Below are 22,686 nucleotides of genomic sequence, written 5' to 3'. Positions count from 1 at the left end.
GAACCTTAATGATTTCATTAAAGTTCAGTGCAATAGCAGACAAAAATAGAAAACAACACAGCCAAAAGGGCCTTGTCTTACAGACCTCACATAGACAGAACTCCTGCCAGTCACTTATCATAACAGGCTCCAATGGGAGTTCACATATACATTCAGTCCAGGATCTACATCAGGATCTGCTGGTGTCGACCTTTATGGGGCACATGGGTGGCAGAAAGGCCACTGAGGAAAGGTTCAAGAGAAGAGAACAGCCGCCATCTTGCCTCCACTGGCGGGGGGGAAGGAGAAGGGGGAGAGGGAGGACTGTAGAAAAGTAGCTCATCCCCAAAAATGTTTAGCATTGCCTGGGAAGAAGGCACGGCCAGAGGATGTGCTGATTTAGCACATTCTCTCAGCAGCCTCTGTCAGCAGGATTCCTGTGCCTTAAATCTGTTTCCCCCAGCCCAAATTTTGAGGAACACCACATTAATTCCCTAATGAGACACAAGGAGATTAGATGCTGCAGGAATGTATAAATTACATCTTCCTGTGCCAGGTTCATTGGTTCTCTGACTACAACATGAGGACTACAGGGATCAGGAGCACAATGTTTATCTTCATTTATAGCACTACCAGAACATTAAAAAATGCTTTGCTCTCCTCTAGAACATGAAAGGGTATGGGATGGGACGCACATGCCCAACATACACTTTTACTGATAATAATGATCATGTTGGAACATCAGGCAAACTCTGGTTTCATTCCCACTTCCCTTCAGATGGCTGGGACACTGATATTTGACTCTGTGGCTTTAATTTATGATGTTTCAAGACCCACTGCAGCTTTTCAAAACACAGCCTTGTTTAATCTAATCATGTATGGGGGTATATTCCTACCTAGATCAGCACAACTCCCGAAAACCTCTAACCACAGCAGCAAAACTCGGCAGTGAGGCTGTTGTGTCTAAGCCATTTCCTAAGTCTCTGGCTGAACATTTTGCTCTGATTTTGGATCCTCTCACTTCTCCTTCACAATCACTTTACAGCCTTCAATAAAGCAAGGAACTTAACATGCTTAAAACAAGCATTAGAGAAAGAAAACTTACATATGTTCAGAAATTGAGGATTCAGGTATTCTAAATCAAATCAACCTCCTTCCGCCATCCCACCTTCCACTCCCAACCTATAGCTAATAACAAACTGCCCCAGCTTCAGGAAAAAGGTTATTTTTAAGCCCCATGTGTGCAGCAGGTCGAACAATTATCATCATTACAAGTTAATAAAAATATTTCTGGATGAGCCAAGAATTTTCAGTAAAAATTTAACCTGGCATTAACTACAAACCTTTTGTACAGATCTTGTTTGTTTTTGAAACAGCAGCTGAAGTCTCTGCCCTATTCCTTACCTCTCACCAGGGCTTAGGCTAGGTCTACACTGGGGGGGAGGGTGTCGACCTAAGATACACAACTTCAGCTACGCGAATAGCATAGCTGAAGTCGGCGTATCTTAGATCGATTTACCTGGCTATGAGGACAGCGGCAAGTCGACCGCGGCCGCTTCCCCTGTCAACTCTGTTTCTATGCATGTGTAACTCCCCATGAAGTAAACAGGAGTTTTGCATGCTGTTTTGTGGTGAAGACAGTGGACTGGGATGAGGGTGATATAGTCTGGATTCCTGGCTCTGCTGCAGGGTTTCTCTATAACTTTGGGAGATCACTGGTTATTTGTTTGCCTCAGATCCCCAATTGTCCTTTCTCCTAGCCTTTGCCAGTCTTATTTTTTTAGACTGTAAACTCACTGGGGCAGGGGCTGTCTCCAATTATGTGTAGGAACAAAATCTAGTACATTGGGATCCTTAAATCAGCTGCAGTTTTTAGATTCGGTGGTAATATAAAGAGCAACAACAAGTGGTTACTAAATTGACAAGTGTAATATTGAAAATTAAAGGATGTCTGGCGACTCTGGATCACAGATTCATAGATTCTAGGACTGGAAGGGACCTCGAGAGGTCATCGAGTCCAGTCCCCTGCCCTCATGGCAGAACCAAATACTGTCTAGACCATCCCAGATAGACATTTATCTAACCTACTCTTAAATATCTCCAGAGATGGAGATTCCACAACCTCCCTAGGCAATTTATTCCAGTGTTTAACCACTCTGACAGTTAGGAACTTTTTCCTAATGTCCAACCTAAACCTCCCTTGCTGCAGTTTAAGCCCATTGCTTCTTGTTCTATCCTTAGAGGCTAAGGTGAACAAGTTTTCTCCCTCCTCCTGATGACACCCTTTTAGATACCAGAAAACAGCTATCATGTCCCCTCTCAGTCTTCTTTTCCAGACTAAACAAACCAATTCTTTCAGCCTTCCTTCATAGGTCATGTTCTCAAGACCTTTAATCATTCTTGTTGCTCTTCTCTGGACCCTCTCCAATTTCTTCACGTCTTTCTTGAAATGCGGTGCCCAGAACTGGACACAATACTCCAGTTGATGCCTAACCAGCGCAGAGTAGAGCGGAAGAATGACTTCTCGTGTCTTGCTCACAACACACCTGTTAATGCATTCCAGAATCATGTTTGCATTTTTTGCAACAGCATCACACTGTTGGCTCATATTTAGCTTGTGGTCCACTATAAGCCCTGGATCCCTTTCTGCCGAACTCCTTCCTAGACAGTCTCTTCCCATTCTGTATGTGTGAAACTGATTGTTCCTTCCTAAGTGGAGCACTTTGCATTTGTCTTTGTTAAACTTCATCCTGTTTATCTCAGATCATTTCTCCAATTTGTCCAGATAATTTTGAATTATGACCCTATCCTCCAAAGCAGTTGCAATCCCTCCCAGTTTGGTATCATCTGCAAACTTAATAAGCGTACTTTCCATGCCAATATCTAAGTCGTTGATGAAGATATTGAACAGAGCCGGTCCCAAAACAGACCCCTGCAGAACCCCACTTGTTATACCTTTCCAGCAGGATTGGGAACCATTAATAACTACTCTCTGAGTATGGTTATCCAACCAGTTATGCACTCACCTTATAGTAGCCCCATCTAAGTTGTATTTGCCTAGTTTATTGATAAGAATATCATGCGAGACCGTATCAAATGCCTTACTAAAGTCTGTCAAAAGCCACATTCTGATTGGCTGCTTGAGTCTTTTAATGAAATCATGCCCATGCACCATATCTCAACAGGGCACAGCTGGGACTTCCATAGTGTTAGCAATGAAATCTAGCTATCACATTTCTATGGTCCCCACTACTGTGGTGCCTAAGCACATCACAATTTTTGATGTGTTTATCCTCTGTGAGGTGGCAAGTATTTTTACCCCCCACTCTAAAGGGAACTGAGGCACAGGGAAAACTAAGTGACTTGCTTTAGGTGACAAAGGAAATCAGTGGCAGAGCAGGGTGGTCCAGAGTCTAGGGCTTAAGGGGAAGGACAAAAAAGTAGCAACTGTCAGGAAACAGAACCCAATCAAATAGATCCAAAGTAATAGGGAAAAGATATTTACAGACCTTTTTCTACATGTATTTGCTCACTTTTCTAATAGGAACTATTTGTCATGGAAGAAGGATACATTGCATAACCACTCCTAGAATTGTTTTATTTTTAAAACGGAAAGGTAAATATAAATCACAATCAGGATGTGACTACTGGTGACCTATTCATGTTATTCAAGGCATTAGATCTTTGGCCTCATACTTTCCAATACACCTGAGATGTCCCACCCATTTTATATTAGTATGCAACCTGTGGGTTTATGGTTATAATTAACCTATCTCTATAGTTGCAAATGTTATCAATCACATAAATAGTACCATCCCAACTACACATCCAATGCCTATTTTAATAAAGGAAAATTAACACATATATATTCACCACAAATGATTGAACATCTTTACAGATTATGTTTTAAAAGTATAGCCCATACCTGCTGCTTGCTTTTACTTGTGGCAGAAACTGGATTATTACCTTCAAAGGTATGGAGGTCTTTTCCATAAATACTGTTTTTGATGCAACATCCTTACCATGAAGAATGTTGTGCCTGATTCTCCTTCACCATACGCTCGTTTTATGTGACTCTAACTTCACTGGGATCAGTTAAATTATTCCTATTTTACACCAGTATAAGTAGGAGAAAATTGAAGCCCAACTTTGCTGAGTCTCGGGCTATGAAACCTTCTCCAAGTCTAACTTATTGTCTGCTAACCAGTGCTCTATGAATGTTTTTATTTCAAGACTCCACTAGTTTGTTTCTGCTTTCATGTTCATAGTCCTCTGTTGATTTCGCCAGTCATTGCTAGTCATTCATATCTGGTCTTTCAAAAAACACTGAGCAAAATTCACCTATTTTCTCTTTCAGGGGTAAATCCAAACCCCATGTATGTGGGTGTGGAAGTCCTGCTGGTAGCAGAACCAGTGCGGTTCCATGCTGTAGAAGGCAGATTAGTCCCCTTCTGGCCCCCTATCCATTTACCCAGCCCCAGCCTGTGTACTTGGGCTGCACATACAGTTGTGGATTTGATCCTTATTTCCATTTATTTTGTTGACCTTCCTAAAAAAGGACACAATCCCACAAAAGGTCCAGCCTTCAAATCCCGCTGAATTCAGTGCAAAGTAAGGGTGTACAACAATTCACAGGATCAGATTAATTAGTTATCACATTTGGTTTCTCATGTTATAACACATCACAAATCCCTTAAAGAACTGCAGACAATTATTCTGATTTGCTTCTTAGCTGGCTTGCTTAACCAGTCCTGTTAATAGAAAAGACCAGCTAGCTTAGAACACCCCTGTCCTGAGGGTGTTTTCTGCTCTGCTAGGTGAATTCCACTGAATAACTAAGTTACTGTAAAATTAAAGCCACTCCCTTCCTGCAAAAAAAGAGAACTGTAAGACTCCAGTATGGTAGGAAGGAATTCGGCCTCCAGCTTAGACACATCAGGGTTTTTCCCAAAGAGTTTAACGACAAGGTAGTCCCACCACACTTTTATTTTTCTTGACCTTTACTGTCATCTAAGTACCAGACTAAGCAATGTTAGTGTGTTTTTCCCCAGCGTCTTCCACTTTGGGTCTCTCACTCACACACACACTTCCCAGCATCTCACGCTTTGGGTAACACACACACACAAAGACCATTCTGTGACTGAACACCCCCTCTTTCTTAAAATCTTATGGTGAGGAAAACCTGGCTATTAAACAACTTAGAACTTGAGTTTTTGTGTGCAGCAAGGTACTTATTTATCCACTAGTTTCAATCCATGCCTTTTTTATATTTAAAATTATAGCTTTTACAGGTCCACGGTAAACCTCTAGGTAAGAAAGTGGTGGGGTTTTTTTTTTAAAGAAAAATCTGCTTCCAAATCACTAAAAATAATTCAAGCATGTTTATATTTTCTTCTCATTGAGTTTACAGGTATCATATTACTCATTCATCTTTTTAATCATCTCCTCTCTTCTCTTTAATGTATAAGATATTTAAAAAAATTATATGAATTTATTGCTGGTGAAAAGTATCCACAGAACAGATCTACTATGAGTGGCAGCAGTGCGAGCTTTCACATCATTCTCTGCCAGTGTGCGTTAACCTTTAGCAGGAGGTGTCAACTCTAGAAGTCAGAGGATAATAAAGTCTATATGCTCTTAAATTCCTTGGCCATTCTGCTAAGGGTATCAAGGAGGGAATCAGTGAGCTCCAGTTTTGAAGGTGGGTTTTGTGATGTGGACTCTTCTTGCTGGGAAATGAACTAAGCAAACACATTTCCTATAGGGTCAATGAGAACTATCATATAGTGGCACCTATCTACCAATGCTTTGAATTTGTGACTTAGAATGGCTTTATCTCCTATTATGATTCCAGACCTCCTGTTTAAGAAATTTCAGGATCCACTCTGACTTCATTTTTTAGGTTTTCCTACAGCAAATGATTTAGCTCAAGCCATCTGCAGTTTCATTCGACTGTGTCGTTGCAAGAGTGCCGGGTTAGTTTCTCTTTATTTGAGGGTGTCTGGTAGAGGGGCTAGAGCCACTAACATGAAAACCATGAGTAAAGCCCAAGTGACTTCTGATTGCCATTCTAAGGATATTAGACACAGGACTCTTTTCCCCTACCTGCTAGCTATTTGAAAATTAAACTAGTGCAATGATACTCCCAAAACAAACTTTACTTTGGTTTGGCATGAGGTACAAGGCAATTCAGAAGTTGGCACTGCCTGAAAGTCTCTTGCCTTGTTATTTCCTTCCAAGAATGTTAAAAAAATTATGTTTTCCATTTCCATTATGGTTCATGCTGCAGAGCTAATAGTTTTTATACAAACAAATCTCCAGCAATCATGATAGTGTGAATGATTGAGGAAAGTGAAGAGCTGAAACATAGTGTGGGATCTACTGGTAAATTAAAACTGATGAAGGTGTCAGCAATCTGCCTCGAGGAATATATGATACCAGATGTAATTTACAGGTATGCAACCCCTCCTCCGTCATTAATGCAGTCTTAAATGTCACCTTCTGAAGGCCATAGAGTGGATTTTTAGTGTAAATTATTGCCTGCTGAGGATCAGCTGACACATGGTTGAGTGATTTTTGAGACTAAGTCTCTGACACCTAACTACTATTTTCAGCTATTTCAGAACTGATTTTAATATTGCATTTCACCATAAAATTGGAATGTTAATAGGGTGAAAATAATATCAGTATTGCTCATTCCATGAAAGCTGATTTCAGCCCACTCAGCAGACAATAAAAAGCATACTGAGTGAATGTTCATAATGATTGCTCCTGAAAGGTCCAGTAAGTGATTCTGCAATGTAAGTTACTTCCCATGGTATGTATACTAGATGCCTATAAACCATAATAGACTGGGCCAATACTTTCTCATAAGGTACATGTACTGACATTTTTGGACAGTAGCTGTCCTTGAATTTTCACTTCAACTACTGATTTAAAATGACATTGTCAGAAAGGAAACACCTACTGTGCGCCTTCACTTGCCTTCTGATCTCTTATTAGTTATCCCCAAAGTGCATATGTATACAGCTTTAATCCCCAAGTGTACATCTGAACCAGGGGAAATCTGGAATTAATTGTGAAGTATTTTGGTTACTAATGCAGCTGTTACAAGTGTTTGATTTGGCAAGGGAACAGAAAAGGCACTGCATACCAATTTCGTGAGCCACTGTAAAAGCTGCATGGAGGCCGTCATCTTCAATCACTGCACAGCTGCGCTCAGGAGAGCATATGGTCCCAACGTCTGCCATTCCCAGAGTATCACATGAATGATGCCCACATAAATCCTGCCAAGAAAGGGAAAAAATCATTACAATAAATTTTTAAACCCACAGATAACAACAAGTAGAGTCACTGGCCCTTTGCAAACAGCAGGACCCGGATAATGCTACTACTTTGGACTGTCATCTAAGGATCTCAGTGCAGTTTAAAAGCATGAGGGCCCAATCCCATCCCCATGAAAGTCAATGGGAGACTTTTCATTGACTTTGAGGGGAGTTGGATAAGACTTGTAATTAATTACTATGGTGCCTGACAGCAGAGTCACATTGTGATACGCATAGTAAGAGACAGTCCCTGCACAGAAGATTTTATAATCTAAATAGATGAAATAGATAAAGATGGTGTGGGAGAAGTATAATCCTCATTCTATAGCTGTGGATTGGAGAGAATGAGGTCACGCAGAAAGTCAGTGGCCGAACTAGGAATTGAAACAGAGGTGGGCAAACTATGGCCCGTAGGCGACATCCATCCCGCGGGACCTTCCTACCCGGCCCCTGATTTCCTGGCCCGGGAGGCTCGCCCCTGGGCCCTCCCCCACTGTTCCTCTCCCCTGCAGCCTCAGCTCACTGCACCACTGGCGCAATGCTCTGGGTGGCAGAGCTGCAAGTTCTTGCCGGGCAGTACAGCTGCAGAGTCGTGACCTGACCCTGTGGCGTGACTGGCTCCAGCTGGGCAGCATGGCGGCCTGTCCTGGTGCTCTGGGCAGCATGGCTGTAGCGCCACCAGCCACCGGTGCTCCAGGCAGTGTGGTAAGGGGGCAGGGAGCAGGAGGGGTTGGATAGAGGCAGAGGAATTCAGGGTGGTGATCAGGGGTGGGGGTGTGGATAGGGGTTGGGGCGGTCAGAGGGTGGGGAACAGGGGTTGAATGGGGGCAGGGGACCCGGGGGGGGCAGTCAGGAAAGAGAAGGGGGGTTGGATGGGGTGGCGGGGGGCAGTCAGGGGCGGGCAGTCCAGGGGTGGTCATGGGACAGGGAGGGGTGGATGGGGCAGGGGTCCGTCAGGGGACAGGGAATGGGTGGGGGGTTATATGGGGCAGAAGTCCTGGGGGGACCATCTGTGGGTGAGAAGCAGCGGGGGTTGGATGGGGGCAGGGGCCAGGCCGTGCCTGGCTCTTTAGGGAGGCACAGCAATATTAAACCTAATAATACACATAGGAGATAGGTACAGCATATATTATTAATCACCATTTTACAGATGAGATAACTGAATTGTAAGTGATTTTTTTCCAAGGTCGCTTAGAGAGAGCTGGGTATGAAAACAGATTTCTTGACTCGCAGTCTCCTGTTGTAACCACAAACTATGCATTCCTATGCCTTAATGGCACTTATAATTAATAATACTTTTCATTTTTCATCAGTAGTTCACAGGCTTTAATGTTTATTATTTATTTAATGTATTTATTCTCACAACATCCCTGTGAGGAAGTGCTATCATTTCCATTTTATGGCTGGGGAGCTGAGGCACAGAGAAACTCAATGACTTGCCCAAGGTCACACAGGAAGTCTGTGGCAGAGGAGGGAATTGAATCCAGGTGAGTGCCCTGACCACTGAACCTTTCTTTCTGTCCTTTAGTGTGTCTAAAAACTATGCTGTATGCAGTGTGGCTGTAGCCATGTTGGTCCCAGGCTATTAGAGAGACAAAGTGTGTGAGGTCATATCTTTCATTGGACCAACTTCTGTTGGTGAAAGAGATACGCTTTCAAGCTACACAGAGCTCTCTCACCAACAAAATTAACAACCAATATTAACTTTCCCAATGCTTCTGCTTTCAGATGGTAGCATTAATGTTACATTGAGTGGCCATGTATTTACATATTTGGCCTGATGTAAAGATCAACAGAAAGACTCTCATTGAAATGTCAATGGGCTTTGCATCAGGCCCTTATGTATTTTACATATACATAGTATGGACTGCTAAATCTGTCAGAACGTTTAGCACACTGTAATGTGCTAAATGCAATGAACAGACCCTGTGCAACAGAGATGGTCAGATGACTTAAAGGGAAAATACCAAAATATGCCTATTCCACAGTCCATCTACCACTTATGCATGGTTGGATGAAAGTGCCATTTGAAGACACAACTATATTTGAAAATGCATCTGTCAAAGAAATATTTCTGCTTGGTACCTTTTTTCTCTAAAATCATTCAGATTCTCTTCCTTCCTTCAAATCTCTATTTAAAATGCACCACTTCTATCAAGCCACTGACAATTACAAAAGCTATGTGCAGACCAGGCGTAAAGGAGTTTAATGGAGTTTGAGCAGTCTAAGCTATGGCTTAGATGCGGAGAGAGGGAGAGGATGGTGCACTTTGTATCTGGCTACTCCTGCTTTTACACACAGTTTTTGTATCAGTATATCTATTTTGTTAAGGGGTGTGATTTTTTACCACGATAGTAATATCGGTAAAACCCATAATGTGGATGCTGTGATACTGGTATAAAGGTGCCTTATACCACATTACTGCTACCATATTAGGGGCATTGTACTGCTTTAACTATACCAGCAGAGTTAAAGAGGTATAACCTTTGTGTGTAGAAGAGCCCTTAGATTCACTTCTGAATTTTCCTCTGTAAGCTTGTAGATTCATGACAGAGATGTTAACTACAATACTTCACTAAATGAATTCTGCCTGAACATACGTATTACTCTTACATTTCCAAGGTGGTGCATGGGGATTTCACCCTACCACTTCTGTTAATGTCAAGACTGCTACATATACAGAAGTTGTTCCAATAAAAGATATTACCTCACCAACCTTTTGTCTCACATATATACATGTGGCTTTCAACACACCAGGGCATCTGTATTCAGCAATGCTTTGTTAATATGGTCACATTGCTGACATCACATCCGACTGCATGCTGTGTGTCACCATACAACAGACAGGTTTGCAGCAATTTTGCAACACTGCCCCAAAAGTGTATTCTCATCTCCAGTAGTTGCCCAAAGTGCTGTACATGCCAAAGTCAAACCTATACCCAAACAGCTCACCAACAAATGTCACTACCGTGCTCGTCTTCGTAACATTTGAATTTAGCCAAAATAAAACAGGCTTGAAAGATGTCCCCTATAATTTCTTTAACCTTTTTTCCTGTTTTTACAGAACTTCACATAAGGCAATTTGAGTCCTCGATGAGCTGCATTAGTTAGTGGTCACAACCGGAAAATCCCAAGGCAGGAGATCAATTACTCTGAAAATGCCATAGCTTTCAAGCCATGGTGTTCCTAAGATATCATGCTATTAGGAAGGGGTGTATGTTCCCTCTTAGGGAGGGAATGAAGCATGTGATCATGAGCCCCTATATGGGAAAAAGAAGAAGGGATGAAGGGGGATGTCGAGAGCAGACCCATGGATCCAGTATTTGGTGGTGGAAAAAACTTTGATCATTTGGGTCACCTAAACCTCCATTCCTGTGATGCAGTAGGTGCCAGGCAATGTGGAAGAAGGGTGGGCATACGTTGCAGGCTCAGTCAATGAATTCTGGTAGAGAGTTGGGCATGAGAGGAGAGGTTGGCGGGGGCGGGGGTACAAGAGGACCTGTGATGTGGGGATTGGAATTGCCGTCTGGTGTTAGCTTCTTGGCGTAGAGTGATTATTGGAAGAGTGCGGCTGTGGGTTGCTCTTTTACAATGGCTGTAACTAGAGTCAAACTTGCATTGGCTTGGTTTTGGAGATTCAGATTTACATACTGCCAGCAGTGGTTGATCCTGTTTTTCAATCCTGGGTAACTGTAGATAGATGCATTTTTTTTACTTAAGTTAATGCTATCATTATCAACATTAACTTAGACAGACTTTTAGACATGATTTCCATGCTGTTCTCAGCTCATGATCTCAATTACATTTCCTTTCCCCTGCCTCTCCATGGCTGCTCAGACTTGCCCTATGTAACTCATTTTACTGTGGTTCTGTATAATGTACACTATGCATTTTTTAATCCTACCAAGTGATGATTCTGAGACAACTGTTCTGCAATTACATTGCTTTCATACTCTTTACCTCAACTTGCTACCCATTCTCTAGTTGCCCGGTCTTTTTCAATAGCAAAGACTTGGACTATATTATTAAGTACCTAACCTGTTTATACTTATGCGGATTGAAACTTTTAGGACAAATTTTGTCCTGATGTATACACCTCAGTGGTCCCATTGACTATCGATGGTTAGTTTTGTAAGTATCAATAACATTCTTAGCTTCCCTGGGAAGTGTCAGATGCAACCTCAGATGCTCCTAAAGTTGCTCCTAAAGTAAGATTGCTGGGAGTATATTGGAAGTTTTTAGTGCACCTGAAGAGTATTCTTGCTTAAAATCAGACCCTGATGTAATGATGTAACCTAATAAATCTGCAGGCTTCCTCAATTTTTCAAACTTCTTCAAAAGCACTAAGAAACTAGTTAGTATTCAAGCATTATTTCCACATAATGCATGGTTTTCATTTAAAGGGTTATTTACCCATTCATATCTGTCTAATTTCATCTGACCTTTAGCTCACTTAATTATCTCCAAATAATGGCAGAAACTTTCAAGAATAAACATTTCTTGCTGTTTCTAAAAAAAGAATTCAGTCTGCCCTTTGATCTAGATTGCAGTAGTTTCAAAATGATGCATCAATAGGAAATGCATTCGCTGTACAGGAGACAATAGATGGTAATCCTAAATGCTTGGCAAAGAAATAATTTAGGAACAATGAGCTGTGCATCGTAAGAACAGTAGTTAATTAGACAGTTCATTAAAGGCCAAATGTTCTTGGCATTCTTGAAGTGCATCAAGAAAGTCTGATCTTTTACCACCTACATGTGGCATTGTTGTGAATGAAGACAAGTGTGAAGTGTCCCTACTGAGACTAGTAACTAATTTCACTTGAAAATCTTTAATTCTAGTTGTACATCTGAGAACTGGAATAAACTGATCTGTAACAGATACAATTTTTGAACCCTGACATTAAATAGTGTCTTAAGCTCTAGCTAGATATACTTTGAGCAAGAAGTTTAACGTTTCCACACACTTCTTCCATTCATAGACCTTGCTCTTCAGTTTTAGCAAACATACTTAATTCTTCATAGTGTAACATCTTTTGCATGTTAGAACTGTAAAAACTGTTTAAAAGCATTTGAAAGAGGTTTCTGGACATGCCAGAAAAAAAGTGCCTTGGGCTACCAAGTTGGTAATCTGGCAGACAACTAGAAATCTGTGCATAACTGTGTTAGGCCTAGCTTTTTGTGGGGGAGGAAGTCAACACAAATATTGTGAAATATTGCAATGGTTTGCTCACATCTACTTACACACACAAAATTACCATATATTATTTTCCCCAATGACATTTCCTACACAAAACATATTATATTTATATAAGGTCACTGGAACCACTCTGCAAGTAAGAGTGACAGCAAATGTTGTAATTGTTTAGTGTAATAAGGATCAGTTACACTGGACATTAAACATAAAAAACCTATGTAGATATACTGCTGGCAATTGGCACAATGACAGAGTGACCTCTGGCTTACTAACAAAGGATAGTAATTTGGATGAGATGGTAAAAAAAAAGATAAATAAATAAATAATGAGAGCCAAAGAAAGCACCTTCTCCTCTCAATGAAATTATCATCCATTGAGCTGAGATAATCCAATGCTTGCTGTTAAATTTTAACAGCACTGTCAGCTTGATAGTTAAACTAAATCACATAAGCAGGACCCGTATAATTGCTATGTGGAAAAGGGCAGAACTGTGGCCTCTGGCTCTAATGTGAACGTTTTTGTTAGAGCCAGGCATGACGGTACTATCATTGACTATGCTGACCAGTACTTATTAAAGACTTTTTCATGTTCTGGTTGCCTGTATTTGTTGTGAGAAGTATCTATTTTAGTTTTCACTTGATTCAAGGTGGAATGAAAGGAAAGAAAGAGAATGGGATTTTGTCCAGATGTTTTCAGTAGTTCTCCTCTGGAAGCTTGCATTCAAGTTTAGCTTAGGTCATGAATGATATAGGTTGGGGGAATTTTACACAGGCCCAGATTAAATAATTTTGGGACCCTGTGCATTATGGAAACTGCCCCATCCTTAAACTACACAGAGCATGTGATATAGAAGATAATTGCCGCCCTAGCCAAAACTTCACTGTGCCGCTCCTCACCTATAAACTCTTAACAATTCTATCCCCTTGAAAAGAGGGTCTCAACTGGGGGTGGGGGAGTGGTCGAATTTTCGGGGCAGGAGGGGGCATGCAGCAAGTCTTCTGTTTGGTTTGGTGGTTGTGGGAGAAGTGGAGGGCCCAAAGGCCAGTGCACGGCACCACTCACACAGATTTGCCCCATCATGGCTGGCCAAATCTGAGTGAGTGGTGTTGTGACCCGGAGCAGAGGCTCACAGAATCAATCAGGTTTTGCAGGGAGGGGTGTTCGGTGGTCGGGGCCCTACTGAGATGGGGGCTGTAAGATGGTTGGCCCATCCACCAGCTTGGGAAAAAACAATCAGCCACACCTAACTCTGTTTTAGCTTTCAGCACAGGATCTTTTATTCCTCTGCCCCACAAAGGCAAAAAATAGTGATAAGAAATGAAAGTGATAGTCCTGAACTGGACCGGTACTGCAGGGTCCTCTACCACCCAAGGAGATCAAGGCCCTCCCTGAGCCTCAGGGGGGACCACAGGACTTTCCTGACCTGTTGCAGTCTTCCACTGCTGCTCAGGAAAGTGTTTGTCTCACAAGTCCCCTCCACTCACAGATCTGGGTCCTTATATCTGCCAACTGGGAATCAGAGTCAGTCATTAAAGCTGCTGCTGCTTGGCTGTATCAACTGGTTCCCAACACCTGCCTGATGGACTCTCCTTAGGCCAGGGCTTGCTGCTCCCTGACTCTGCAAGCCCTTAAAGGGGCAGACCGTGCTGGGCAAATTCACACTCGTTAATCTGGCCTGATTTTATTGGGTACTTGCTGAGAAGACTTAACCCAAGAAAACAATGGTATTAGTTCAAGTACAGTTGGGAAGCTGCGTCACTCATGTGTTTGTGCTGTGACAAATAGTGTCAATAAGCAGTGTCAATACAGCAAATAAATAGTTTCCAGAGTCTCAGCATTAGACATAAACAAAAGAGATTTAAGAAAAACAGACTAAATTCATCCTTACACAAAAAGGGTGAATTTGGCCCAGAAATTTAGAACCTTAGTTAGAGACCCAGTCACAAAGTAAACAAAGACAATAACAGATCTATGGAGAATGTATTTATCTGCCCTAATGAAAAGTCCTACAGAATTTAATGGAAAATTATCACCTTTATATTAGATTTTTTTAAACCATTCTATAGAATTCAAATACCCTACAGGGCCTGGTTCTCTCATAGTGAGCAGCAGTGGCAGAACCAGGCGTACAGAAAGAATATATTTCTTTATGAAATTGTGTAGGCTTTGAAATAATATCTGTAGAACCCTATCTCATTTCTACAGAACCTAGTGATTTTAAAATTTCACTTCTATTAAATTCTATAACACTTTTCCATAATGTTGATAACAGAGGAGCAAATCATTGAATTTGTCATACAAGAGTTAGGATTAATTGAAACTAATGGGTCTGATTTTGTAATCCTTACTCAGGAGAAGCACTTGTTGATATCAATGCATACTGTGGATCCAGGTTAAGAAGAATTTTCACTTAAAAATTTTGGCCAGAGTTTTAAATGCTCATGGGTATTATGGTGCCCAGATTCTTTTGAAAATCCCACTAGGTGTCTAAATACCTTTCAAAGCCTGGCCATTTGTCTATATTAGCTAGAGTTAAACCTGGGACCCTTGCAAATTATATATATTGACCTCTTGTGTTATGCAGCATGGCTCGTTTTGAAGCACTTACCAAATTAAATACAGATAACAGATCACCTATCATTGAGCCATAAAGGTCAATTGCTTTTTCTAAATCAGGACTCAGTAGTTCTGCTTAAAAACAGATTGCATAGGCACTACCTGTAATTTAAAAACTAATAACATAATTACTGGTAGTAATGCTACACTGAGGGAAAGCCCTCGGTGCATTCAGTACTAAGAACATTTACGTGTTGATCTGTCTTTAAAAAACAAAGTGAACGGAAAACAAGAACAAGGGAAAGGACCTTGAAAGCACTTTCACATTCAAGCAAGATCAATCATAGAATCATAGACTTTAAGTGAAAATTCTTAGCTTTTTTGCCGCCTTCGGCAGCGTGCCTGTGGGTGGTCCCCGGTCTCACGGATTCGGCAGCATGCCTGTGGGAGGTCCGCTGGTCCCATGCCTTTGGCGTACCCGCCGTCGAATTGTCGCCAAATCTGCGGGACCAGGGACCTCCCACAGGCAAGCTGCCGAAGGCTGCCTGACTGTCGCAGGGGCCGGCAGGGTGCCCCCCGTAGCTTGCCCACCCCAGGCACGCACTTGGAATGCTGGTGCCTGGAGCCGCCACTGAATGCAGGCCACAGAATCTCAACCACCCACTCTGTATCAAACCTGTGTCTGAGCCACTGAAGTCCTCAAATCATGATTTAAAGACTTCAAGGTGCAGAGAATCTTCCAGCAAGTGCCCCATGCCCCACCCTGCAGAGGAAGGTGAAAACCCCCCAGGGCTTCTGCCAATCTGCCCTGCAGGAAAATTCTTTCCTGACCCCAAATATGGCCATCAGCTAAACCCTGAGCATGTGGGCAAGACTCACTAGCCAGACACCAGCCAGACACCTGTAGTAACTCAGATCCCACCCCATCTAACATCCCATCACAAGCCATTGGGCATATTTACCACTAGTAGTCAAAGACGAATTGATTGCCAAAATTAGGCTATCCCATTATATCATCCCCTCCATAAACTTATCAAGCTTAGTCTTGAAGCCAGATATGTCTTTTGCCCCCACTACTCCCCTTGGAAGGCTGTTCCAGAACTTCACTCCTCTGATGGTTAGAAACCTTCGTCTAATTTCAAGTCTAAACTTCCCGATAGCCAGTTTATCAGAGTGTCTTTAAAATATTTTGCTGCGTGTAATGTGAGTTCTGGTACGAGAGTCCTTCCAGAATCAAGGTAAGTGTTATGCTGGAGAGCTATATAGTAATATGCATGCTTAATGTACACACTCATGATGCATAATGAGTTACTTAAAGTTTCTGAAATGTGGTAGTTTGATAAATGAATTGCCAATATTATTCTGTTGACACACAGACGCAAAGTTCAAGGTGGCCTTGGCTAATAAACAGACGGAAAATGTATCTCACACATTTGCTCCATGCCTGAAAAACAAGCCATTTAGAAGAAGACATCTGGATGTACAAACACTTAGCACAGCAGCATTCAGAGCCCATGAAAACATGGAGCCATAGCTTGGCGTCTAGTTGCTAAGCAACCTACTTCATAGATTCAAAACACAGTTGTAAAAGTTGGATCTTCATGCCAACTGCTGCTTCTTCTCACTGAAAAATAAAACTCTGAGTGTGGAGGAAATCTTTCTTTGAGGTTAAAAAAACCTATTTTCTAAGAGCTGTATCTCTTCCGCTTGTTGATTCTTTAATCCTTTTTCATGTTTACATTCTGCGATCTAACTGAGATTCCTTTTGAACCTTCCAACACTATGAAATGAAAGCGGTATGGATCTCAGCACATTCCCTTCAAAACCAGTCCAGGAATGCACATAGTAAGAAAATACTTGTTTTTTTTTCTCATTAAGTCAAATATACTTCTGATGCAACCTCCATGAGTTTAAAATACAGGGCCAGCTCCTCAGCTGATGTAAAGCAGTGAAGCAATTCATTAAGTTGAATTGAGCTATGCTGATTTACGTCAACTGAGGATATGTCAAATAATTAATTGTGTTAAAAACCATATACTACCAAGCAAACCACAGCCAGTGATTTTTCTTGGAACATATTTCCGCTTGTTTGGTAACAGTGAAAACTCTTTTTCCATATGAAGGCTAATGTGTCATATGAATGTTATTACTATAATCACTAAGATCAAACTGAGACTGCAGAAATTGTGATATTTTGCTCTTTGCTGTGAAATTTTCATCTAAAATAAATGTTTAGGATCCGATTCTACCACCCTTAGTCCCTTTGAAGCCTAACTCACAGAGTAAGATATTATGCAATGCAGTCCAGTCGTTAGTGATCATCTCAAAGTTTAGGGCCACAATCTGCCATCCTTATTTGCATGAAGCACAATTAGTCCCATTGAAATCGACAGGAATACTTACAGAGAAATGTAAGAGTGACAGAATTTGGCCCAGAATTGCTATTCAATATTGATGTCTAGTCACAAACAAGAACAGTCTGATACAATCAAGCTAGCTTCCTCTCCTTCAGATTGTAATTAGCAAGGTGACTGTTTTAAAATGAGAGCTGATACAGCTTTTAACAAACAGAATGGATGGGTTTGAACTGCCACAAGAAAGCGCCTGCTCTACAAGTTTCAGATGACAGAGATGGCGCCTAATATTTCAAGTATTTACGGCTATAAAAGTAAGCCAGGCTTTTTTCTTCCTCTTTCCTCTTGAGCACCTCCTTCCAGAAACCATCCAAAGAATCCTTTTTTGGCAGCCTCCTGCGATGTAGCAAAGCAAGAGAATTCAAACTAACAGAAAGTCCCGCAGTTTTTTATTATTTTCTTACTGAGGAAAGAAAAAAATATAAGGGATATTCTTACAGTAGATCATTGCATAAACTGTACCACATGTCCACAGGAGCAGTGCCCCTTAACTATATATGGCAATGCAATTATGGCACTGATTCAGAATTTTGCATGGATGAGAATTGCAGTATTGGGCCTTTAATTAATTAGAAGACCAATTTTTTACTATATGGATAGCAAGGTACTACATGCTCCTCCACAAACTGAGTTGCACTGAGTTAGTGTGGCTTTGTTTATGTGTCTTATATTTAAATCCTAGTCTTGTACCACAAATTCTGTATTCCTCTAGGCCTAGTGCCATTTTTCTGTAATGCTGGGAATACCATGTTAAATTACAGCAGCTAAGCAGGGAAGTCATGTGCTCCTTCAGGTGTTATTTACCAATTCATTCTGTTTTCCTAATCTCAGTGGGACAAATTCATTCTTGGATTAATTTGATCCAATGGGTGTTGTCAGTTCTTTACTGTGACTATACACAAATGAAGAAAGATGCACTACTGTTAACAAGGATATGTGAAACAGACTACGACAGCAATGTAATATCTCAAGTGGAGATGAATTTGCTGATCTAGGTCTAGTCTCTAGTAGCCACGAGTCCAGATCATACAAATTAACACCAGCCCTAAACACCTGCAGTCTCTATTCAAGAGTGGCTCAACTCTGGAATAAACATGGGGAGCTTCACGCCAGAGAGGCAGTGCATCAGCAGATGCGCCACAGAAACTTGCAAAGCACCTGCACTCATTATACCTCGGTTTAGATAGCACCACTCATAAGGTGTAGAGGGTTTTTTTTTTTAAATCATAATGATTCTGTTGTGCTGTCAACTAAGCAACTGGTTAGGAAATGACAGTAGGCTCCCACAAAACCCGGGTTTGCAATCAGCCTCGTTGCTGTCCAGAGTAGTGACCTACATACCAGCAGAAGTGAGAGTCAGACACCTACCCTCAGACTGGAGGACTGCAAAGGGACTGTCAAAGAAAGGGAAACAATGGTGGAGGAAGGAAAGGAGGGTAATTAACCACTGGAACAATTGACCAAGCGCCATGGCGGCTTCTCCATCACAGACAATTTTGAAATCCAGATTGGGTGTTTTTCTAAAAGCTATGCTCTAGGAATTATTGTGGGGACATTCTCTAGCCTGTGCTATACAGGAGGGCAGACTAGATGATCGCAACGGTCCTGTCTGGCCTTGGAATCTAGGACTCTAGAGACCACTGTCCCTGGTTGCTGTTGCCGCATTGTGCTGAGCCCTGGATAGGCTGGGCAAGGGGTGTCAGGGCCTCAGGTGACCTACCTCCCGGGTGAAGAGGATGGCGGCATCGTAGTGCTCCTCATGCCCGTCCTCCAGCGGGTTGTGCTGGTGCTGCCACTTGCAGAAGTTCTTCAGGGTGGTGGCTGCGTTCTTGTTGACCTCCAGCCCCTTCTCCTTGTCGCCCAGCACCACCACCTTCACCACGGCCAGCCGGATGGGGTTCTCGATGCTGGCGTGCCCGTAGAGCCGGGAGGCGATGGTGGCCAGGGTCAGCAGGTAGTGCTGCAGGCCCTTGCCGTACTTCTTGGCCATGGAGCCGTCAGCCACCAGCAGCAGCTCCACCTGGCGGGCTCTGGAGATGGAGCGCCTGCTCCTGCGCCCGGCGCCGGGCGGGGCAAAGGGCCCCGGGGCTAGCGCTGCCCTGGGGGCCAGCTGGGGCTGGGCGGGGCGCTCCTGGCCCCCCCGCCGCCCGCCTTCGCCTGCCAGCGGCGGGGCCGGGCCGGAGCCGCGCGTCTCGCAGCTGGGGCGCGAAGGCACCGTCTCGAAGCTGAACTGGTCCTTGCGGAAGAGGTGCGGGGTCAGGGCGGAGCCGGGCCCATAGACCCGTCGCGGGGCCGCCCCCTTGGCCCGCAGCAAGGGCTTCACCGTGTAGCGGGCGTGTTTGACCGCGAAGTAGCCATCCAGCCCCCCGCAAAGGTTAAATACGGCCAGGGACTGGGGGCTGCCGTCCACCGTGCCCCGGTAATAGCAGTGAGCCCAGCCGCGGGCATGCTGCCCGGGGGCCTGCGGGCCCACCAGCTCGTCCCGCTCCAGATCCAAGAGGAACCTGCTGCCCCCCGCGTAGAGGAGGTAGCCCACCCTGCCGCCCCCGGAGTAGATCTGGTCAATGTTCCCCACCAGGCCGCTGGGCCGGGGCAGCTGCTGGCGGCCAGCGCGGGGGGATGCTGCTGCTGCTGCTCCGGGAGGCGGCTGGGTTTTATCATAAGCAGGTGCTGCTGTTGTTGCTGTTGGAGCTCCGGTCTTGGCAGCAGCAAAGTGCAACTCCGCAGCCAGCAGCAGGGAAACAAACTTCAGGACCATATTTGTCTCTCTCTCAAAAAAATAAAAAAAATCACCCGGTGGAGATCAACAGAGGAGCTTCAGAAGGGAAAAAAATCCCCCCAAGGTTGAAGCAAGTGTGAGTGGGAGGAAGAAAAAAAATGTCAACAAAGGCAGCTCGCGTGTGAACTTTGCGTTTCTCTGCAGGGAAGAGTCAGGAGCACATGGAAGGAGAACACCACAATCCTGAAACAGCTGCTGAACAGGCGGCAAACAAGTGAGGCTCACACCCGGCGAGCGGAGAAGTTTGAGCACTTTCCACTCTTCTTCCACTTCTCTCTTGTAGTCACTGCATCCTCCTCCTCAACAGAGGCAGGGGGATCCGATACAGATCGGCACTTTCAGAAGCTAGTGCCTTGCCTTCCTTTGCCCCCTTTTGTTTGAAGAGAGGAGAAGAAACATACGCCAAAAAAGGCTCGATCGTCTCCGGTGAGATGGTAAAAAAAATGCCCTGGATTTTGTAAAACAACTTCTCCCTTTCTAATGCTGGTTGTTATCCCCAGTCTGTCGATGTGAACAAGAGGAGAAGGGAGAGAAATGTGAAGATGAGAGGAGGTGGAACAATGAATTTATAGCGGAATGCCATCCTGCAATGGCAATTTCAACAATTCGTCACTGCAGGCTGCCTCTTAAAGGGAGAGCTTCAAAACCACCACTCCCACACTTCCTTCTCATTTAATCAGACACAGAGAGAAACTGGGGGGTGGGGGGGGAGAGAAAGAGAGAGGGACTGAGGGGGGGAGGAGAAAAAGAGAGCGAGAGAGAGAGAGGGACTGAGACAGGAAGGCAGGAGAGAGAGGAAGGAGCGAGGGGAGGAGAGAGAGACTGGGAGAAAATGTTTAAGAACAACACAAGATTTCCTTTGAATCATTTAAAGCCACAGTGTCGCCTGGATCTGTTTGATATTTCACAACTGATCGGGGTTGACTAAGCTTTGCTTACCTCATGTCCCGCAAGGTTCCTCCCCTACCTTCTTGTTATTTGTGTATTTTTTTAAGTGGATGAGACAGATTTATGCCTTTTTTTTAATGGTGATAGGAAGTTGTTGGGGCTTTTAGAAGTGATCCTTTCCGCAGAGGGTTGTAAAGCACATGATATCCCACTTGGCTGGGGTTGTGCAACCAGCAAAAAGGATGAGTTGCTCTGTTTAACGGGAAAAAGAATTAGCAAGCCGGTGTTTTACAGTGACTTTCTGCTTCCTGTATTTACTGCAAGGATGCAGATCGCTGCAGGCGGTTTTCCATGACATTTGACTTTAAAGAGTCTGGTGCATGGGGAAATTGGGGAGATTCATGCCTCTCTTCTCTGGACAGGAGCTGCCACATTTACCCAGTCAGAAGAAAATGCAAAAAATGTCCTCCCTTTGTCTGTATGACTGTGATTCTTCTGCACACACGCCTGTCATTATTTCCAGCAAACTGTTATTTAGTCTGGGTGGGCTGTAATTTCCCTCAATTCCCAAGGAGAAGAGAGGGTGGGGAAGAGTTAACTCTTACTATAACCTTTGGAATGCGTTCAGATATTTAGATCATCCGTCCACTTCCACACACACATTAACCCCTCTACCCTCCGCCCTAGTCCCTATGCTCCAGCAGAGACACCACAAAGGGAGGATATCTGAATTAATTGACAATTTACTTTTCATCTGACCACAACATGTAAAGCCATCCATACCCAGCCAAGGTGGATTGTCTGATAAACAGTACAACAGCTCCTGAGAAGGGAGGAAGAATCACTATAAGGCAGCCCTCAGTGAATCATAGAAAACTACAACTGGAAGGGACCTCAAGAGGTCATCTAGTCCACCTCCCTTTGTTGAAGCAGGATTAAGTACACCTTGACCATCCCTCGTGGATGTTCATCTAACCTGTTCCACTTGAAGAAAAGGAGGGCACACAGACATAGGAGGGCATTGCTTTTGCTGTTCCCATTCACCTACCTGAGAGAAGGTCAAATCACACACTTTCGTTTGCAGTAACTCAAAGATAAATCATTGCTTGAAGCAAAGAAGTCTAGTATGATGCATTTTCTGTGTGTCCTTTGAGGTTCTCCAGAAAAGGACAGATTGCATCAGGTTCCAAGAGCCCATGCTACTTAGCTTTCCAGTCTTTGCAGGTTAGGACATCTAGGTGCTATCTCACACAGGTGTTTAACTTTATGTACTTCAAATAGTCCATGGAAGTTAATGGAACTACTCACAGGAATTATATTTAAGCACATGTGTAAATTCTTCCAGGATCAGGACCATATTATCAGGCAATTAAAAGAATGTCATATTAGGGTTTGAATTCAGCATTCCTGGAAACTCCTTAAAGAATAGAATACTTCTTTAAATAACCACCTAGACCACAAGTTAACATTTGTAAACTATTTAGAACACAAATATTACCATATAAGTGCTAAGTAATATAATTGACGTATCCCTAGTCTTAAATTATAT

The 22,686-nt window shown here is 43.2% G+C and overlaps 1 protein-coding gene across 1 annotated transcript in view; it reads right to left on the bottom strand.

Annotated features, from left to right (window-relative positions):
* The window catches only part of ADAMTS5 (ADAM metallopeptidase with thrombospondin type 1 motif 5), a 49,984-nt gene extending 29,218 nt beyond the window's left edge, over positions 1-20,766 (bottom strand). The window contains exons 1-2 of the mRNA XM_039521168.1: positions 19,191-20,766; positions 7,133-7,265 (exon numbers count right to left, since the gene is read on the bottom strand). Coding sequence (XP_039377102.1) covers positions 7,133-7,265; positions 19,191-20,228 — 1,171 coding nt within the window. The 5' untranslated portion in view covers positions 20,229-20,766. The remainder of the gene's footprint in view (positions 1-7,132; positions 7,266-19,190) is intronic.
* Between the last annotated feature and the right edge of the window lie 1,920 nt (positions 20,767-22,686).

This window comes from Mauremys reevesii, linkage group 1 (genome assembly GCF_016161935.1).
Source record: "Mauremys reevesii isolate NIE-2019 linkage group 1, ASM1616193v1, whole genome shotgun sequence".
NCBI lineage: Eukaryota > Metazoa > Chordata > Testudines > Geoemydidae > Mauremys > Mauremys reevesii.
This window is presented reverse-complemented; position numbering and strand designations above follow the sequence as displayed.